Source organism: Micromys minutus, assembly GCF_963924665.1.
Source record: "Micromys minutus genome assembly, chromosome: 24".
NCBI classification, from domain to species: Eukaryota; Metazoa; Chordata; class Mammalia; order Rodentia; family Muridae; genus Micromys; species Micromys minutus.
In genome coordinates, this window is record NC_137959.1 from 46,414,017 (window position 1) to 46,420,016 (window position 6,000).

Here is a 6,000-nt window from a genome sequence, read left to right on the forward strand (position 1 = left end):
GAACAGCTCGTCCCTAAGGCTTTCTGCACAGATGCAAACTTTCTTTCCAAAAGTTCAACTACTCTCAATATCCTAAGGCAGTCTCTACATCACTGCCCCAGAAAGCCTGGTCTACCTATAATACTGGGCTTCCAGAAGGGAAGGTAGGTTTGTCTTATCACGGTCATTAATCACATGGCTGCCTGCGTGATTACAGAAACAGCTCTCAAGTTCAAAAGGCTGAGCCTGCTTTCCTGCAGAAACATCATCTCTCTCATGGATGTATCCTTCTCAGCAGAATCCCTCTAGGCAGAGGAGTCTGTGGGCTCACTGTCTGGGAGAGGCACTGCAGCTCTGACAACCTAATGAGAGTTGGGTCAGGATCAAGGAGAACCAGAACAATGCAGTAGAGAGAGGGTTTCCGATGGATGGGGGGGGGGGCTGTCTCCCAAGGGAATGATGAATCTGCTTTCTTAAATTGTGAAATATTCAGGTTGCTGCCTCATATCACCTTCCATTTACCCTCCTCAGGGGTTCCTGTTTCCAGGTTACTCTCCCGGGGTCCCAAATCTTTACTCATGCCACACAGCCCTGGCCATCTTCTGAGATCCCAGAGCTGGGCTCCCACAAGGATTTGAAAGATCCTTAGCTCATGTGGTCAGACCAGTGGCAACGGGAAGCTGGAGTTTGAAGAGTTTCGGGTATTCTGGGACAAGCTGAAGCACTGGATGGTATGTGATCTTACTCAGACTCCCAGCAGAGCCGGGCAAAGACCTAAGCTACAGGCTAAGAGTGCTGTTGGGAGGGAGTGAAGGAACCGCAGTGCATCCTGACACAGGCACGGGTACCATGGTGCTTCCCCCCAGAAGAGAAGGAGACAGAGGAGGACCCATGCCTGGAAGCAGGGCTACAGTGTGAGACCCAAAGCCCTCGGCACAGCGCGGAAGAAAAGAGGGCCTGTGGGCTGGGGATGTGGCTAAGTTCACAGTGTGCTTGCATAGCATACATGCAACCCTGGGTCTGATCCCCAGTGGGAAACAAGGCATGACTGAGCATATCTATAATCCCACACTCAAGGACCAAGGACTCTGATCTGTGTAGGGGCAAAAGGATCGGAAGTTTAAGATCACCTTCTGCTACATAGTAAGTTAGAGGCTAGACTGGGCTACATGGGACGCTGTCAGAGAGGGAAGGAAGGAAGGAAAGGGCAGGGTCCAACCTTGTCTGTCTAGAGGGCAGCTGTCATCTCTAGGCAGCTGCCAACTGTCTGTCACTGGTCTCTGACTTCTCAATGCTCTACTCCCTGGCCCCAGGACCTGTTTCTCCAGTTCGATGTGGACAAGTCTGGCACCATGTCTTCCTATGAGTTGCGGACGGCACTGAAAGCCGCAGGTAAAAAAGCAAGTGAGATGTGTATTCCAGCCGAGACTTTCACATTTGTAAGTGGGGGCAAGCTATAAAGCTGGAAAGACCATGAGAGAGGAACAGGAGGAGACAAGGCTGGTGTGGAGGCCAAGTGGACACGTGACGGGGTGGGGAAAGGAGTCTGGGTAGGAGGATGGGGGTGGGACAAGGAGAAGTGGGGGAGGGGAGAAGGTATAGGAGGAGAATCAGCACCAAAACCTTGGACTGGGCTCTGTGACAGCTGAGGTTGGCCCACCATGCTAAGTTCGAAACAGTCATTTTCCACTGTCCATAGCAGAAGGCACAGCACAGTGTGACACCTCAGTCCTTTGTGAAGAGCAAACAGTGTCATAAACACAAGACAGTGCCTGATTCTCTTAGGGGCTTGTGACCCCATTTCCAGGGTGGAATAGATTGATCGGGGAACTACAGAATCTAATAGACTCTTCACAGTCCTGAGCTGATACGGGGAGAGATGCTCACACTCCTTCCGTCCCATGGATTCAGCTGCCAGGGTTTAGGGATGGCTGGGGCCAGGCGTCATATGATATGCATGCTCCAGAGACAGTGCCCTGAGCCAGACCAGCCTCTTCCTCTGGCGAGACTGGAAGAATGAGTGGGAAGACCTCTGGTGGACTTCCAAATGCTCCTGTGCATAGATGTGCACCCAGAGTTAACGTGGGGACACTTCCCCAAACCACAGATTGGGAAGCAGAGCCATGAAAGTCAAACCCGGATGAAATTCCCACTCATCCAAACTATCTGACTGTCAAAGTTAGGGTTCTCATTGCTGTGAAGGGACACTGTGACCAAAGCAACTCCTACAGAGGACATTTAATTGGGGCTGACTTACAGGTTCAGAGGTTCAGTCCATTATCATCAAGGCAAGAACATGGCAGCATCCAGGCAGACATGGTGTAGGAGGAGCTGAGAGTTCTACATCTCCATCTGAAGGCTGCTAGCAGAATACTTGCTTCCAGGCAGCTACAATGAGGGTCTTATAGCCTACACCCACAATGACACACCCACTCCAACAAGGCCACACCCACTCCAACAGGGTCACACCCACTCCAACAGGGTCACACCCACTCCAACAGGGTCACACCCACTCCAACAGGGTCACACCCACTCCAACAGGGTCACACCCACTCCAACAGGGTCACACCCACTCCAACAGGGTCACACCCACTCCAACAAGGCCACACCCACTCCAACAAGGCCACACCCACTCCAACAAGGCCACACCTTCAAATAGTGCTACTCTGTGGGCCAAATTACCCAACTGAGTGAGGAAAATGAAGGCTGCAGAAGTGAAGCCATGGCCTGTAGTGGCCAGGCCATCTCCAGAGCCACACTGGCCTCCAGTGTGCACAGCTCCAGCATGATCTAAGGAATGAGCCCTCACTGAGGGCAGCAGTTCCTTAGCAGATATCTCCAATACCTTGGATCTTAAAAATCTTTTTTTTTTAACTTACTTTTATTTATTCATTTATTTATTTACTTTACAGTCTGGTCATTACCCCCCTCCTGGTCCGTCCACCCACAGTTCCTCATCCCATTCCTCCTCCCTCCTGTCTCCAAGAGGATACCCCTACCCCCTCTACCCCCTGATCTTAAGGATCTTAAAAAATGCCGGTGGGCTTGACCACTAGCCCAAGAACCTGGGTTCAATCCCAGAAGTAAGGCACGGTAGCCTTGTAATACCAGCACTGGAGAGGCAGAGACAGGAGGATTCCTCAAGTTTGCTAGTCAGCTAGCCTAGCCTACTTGGCAAGTTCCAGACAAGTAAGGGGGTGGGTGGCCCTGAGCTGTCTTTGACCTCTGACCTCCACCCACACTTTTGCTCAGGGACATCCACATGAACACACACACATGGGCTTTGTACACTGAATAATTCACTTCCGTGCCTCTGGAGGTCCCAGCGATGTCGGCTCACCATGTCAGCCATGGCAGGTCCTGGCTCTCCTATGTTTCTGCAGGCTTTCAGCTGAATAACCACCTGCTGCAGCTGATCGTCCTCAGGTTTGCAGACGAGAACCTTCAGCTGGATTTCGATGATTACCTCAACTGCCTAGTGCGTCTGGAGAATGCGAGCCGTGAGTATTCGTGGGAGGCCCAAGTATGCAGGCGAGCTGAGACTGTACGGGGAAACCAAGAGTGCTCTTGAACCCCTGGGAACACAGAGTGCCCAGTACCCCTTCCCAGCTCAGGAGTGCCCAACTCAGGGTCTCCATTCACCATCTGTGAGTACACAACAACCTAGGGATGGGGGCTGCAGAGATGGCTCAGCAGTTAAGCCCACCAACTGCTCTTCCAGAGGTCCTGAGTTCAATTCCGAGCACCCACATGGTGGCTCACAACCATCTGTAATGGGATCTGAGGCCCTCTTCTGATGACAAAAGACAGTGTCTGAAGACAAGAAACAGTGTACTCACATACATTAAATAAATAAATATTTTTTTAAAAAGAGAAAAGAAACAACCTGGGGAAAAGAAGGCAGGTCTAGGACACAGTGGGCCATCGTGGGGTGTCTGTGCAGACACCTGAGCCCTGTGGTCATCTGAAAGATGGAATGTAGTCCATCTTTGCACACGTACAGGCTGTGAAGGTCTGTGAGTGGGCAGGTTTCGCTCCTCCTACTGAGGAAAGGACAAGTCCCCTCACAAAACCCAAAATGAGAAATCTCTGTCCCTCGCCTGCTCTCCCTGAAGGCCCCAGACACAGACACAGCCATTTAAGCAGGATCTGCTATACAGAAAGATGGAAGGCTTGTGTGAAGTACTCCACAGAGGAGGTTCAATGTCACACTGTCTCCCAAAATAGCCCCGAAGGGTGGCAAATGCGTCCAGGGCAGCTCAGTCATCCCCTGTCCCTTCAGCAGCAAACAAACACGTCCCAGGGTCTTGTGGTTTTATAAGTGCCTTGCACTTTACACACCCAGAAATTTCACACACCTGCACAACCCTGGGCCCTGGGGATGCCCAGTTCATAGTGAAGTGTCCCTGTGTGATGACAGGATGTCGTCATCAGGTTCCTCCTGCATTTGTTCTGCCCCGCCTCCCATGCTCTAGGACAGCCTTCCCTCTACCCTGCTAATCAAGGTTTGGCTGTATCTCTTCTGGGGGTGGGAACCTGAGGACCAGAGAAGACAGTTCCTTCTGAGGTCACCCAGGCCAGGAATTGAAGCCTTTCAATGGTCTCCACAGCACACTGCCAGGCAGGGAATCTGATCTCCACCAGAGGGAGCAGCTACCCACAGATTCCCCAGTGGTCCAGGATCCCTTAAACCTTCCCAGGGGTCTAGCTCCACTGTGACGCTTCCTCCCTCCCACCAGGGGTGTTCCAGTCTCTCAGTGTGAAGAACAAGGACTTCATCCATCTCAACATAAATGAGGTATGGCCAAGCAGACCCAACCAGGGCCCAGCAAAGTATGAACACTCTAAGTGGAGCCCCAGGCAGGGTGAGCACTCACCATGGGCAATCACATAGTATAGAGGCCGGTGTTTCTGTCCATATGACAGTCGTCGGAATCTTGTAATGCTGTGAGCTGTGTGCTGGTGTCTGCTCATGCTAGTCCCAGGAAAGAGGGTGTGGAGGAAACAGACCATTCCACAGAAACATGAGCAAGCCTGGTGAGAAGAAGAGAGAAATGAGATGCTCCCAGCTGCTTTGGCAGCTCGCCTGCTCACGAGGAGCCTGAGCCACCAGCTTCTCTTCCCTCAGCTCCACCATGGTAGAGGGTCACCTTTCTCAGAAAAGTTGGGTCACCAATAAGTAAGCCCAACTCACACTACCCTACCCAAAATGTCTCTGCGAGGCTGTCCCCTTCAACAGGGACAAAATGCATCTTATCCTTCTGTCCTATCCACCCTCTACTGAAAGTTCATCTAGCTTTTTGTCAAGGTTTATCTGACTGGGAGAGGTAGGTACCTGCCACACAGCATGAGGATCCATGTATGAACCTGTCCCTCTGTGACCCATGTAAGTTCCAGCACTGTGTGGGGCTGAGGCAGGTGGAGCTCTGACCCTCGCTGGCCAGTGTGGTCAATAAGTAGCTACATTGAGAGACTTTGTCTCAAAATATAAGTTGGGGAGAAGAACGTCTGATACCAAGCACTGGTCTGCACCCACACGCACACATGCATGATCGAGTCAAATAATTATACACACGACACACCCAGAAATTTGTTTTAATTTAAATTTTAAATAAATGGCTTCGTGTTGAGTCAGAAGCCCAAATCTGTGCCAGATGACCAGCAGAGTTCTTGTGACATATACAAACCGAGGCCACTCCTCTTGCTCGGCTGGATTTCTTGAGCCTCGTCTCTCTCTTTACTTCCAGTTCATCAACTTGACCATGAACATCTGAGGCTGCACTGACCTAATGCCGCTCTGATACTCAGCTTCTGGACCATGAACCTCAGAATTTTTATTGAAGGGCTGTCTCACCCACTGCTCTCTCCCCAAATCATACAGCCCTCCTCCCCTACACCCCTCCTCCCCTACAGCCCTCCTCCTCTACAGCCCTCCTCCCCTACAGCCCTCCTCCCCTACCACCCTCCTCCCCTACAGCCCTCCTCCCCTACAGCCCTCCTCCCCTACCACCCTCCTACCCT

General features: G+C 51.6%; 1 protein-coding gene across 3 annotated transcripts in view; it reads left to right on the forward strand.

The window, feature by feature from the left end:
• Positions 1-5,753, forward strand: part of CAPN9 (calpain 9) — a gene marked incomplete at both ends in the record, with an annotated part of 33,453 nt that extends 27,700 nt beyond the window's left edge. For all 3 annotated transcript variants that reach the window (XM_080937239.1, XM_080937240.1, XM_080937241.1), the window contains 6 exons: positions 197-261; positions 642-710; positions 1,293-1,371; positions 3,363-3,479; positions 4,719-4,777; positions 5,727-5,753. In XM_080937239.1, the coding sequence (XP_080793365.1) occupies positions 197-261; positions 642-710; positions 1,293-1,371; positions 3,363-3,479; positions 4,719-4,777; positions 5,727-5,753 (416 nt within the window). The remainder of the gene's footprint in view (positions 1-196; positions 262-641; positions 711-1,292; positions 1,372-3,362; positions 3,480-4,718; positions 4,778-5,726) is intronic.
• Between the last annotated feature and the right edge of the window lie 247 nt (positions 5,754-6,000).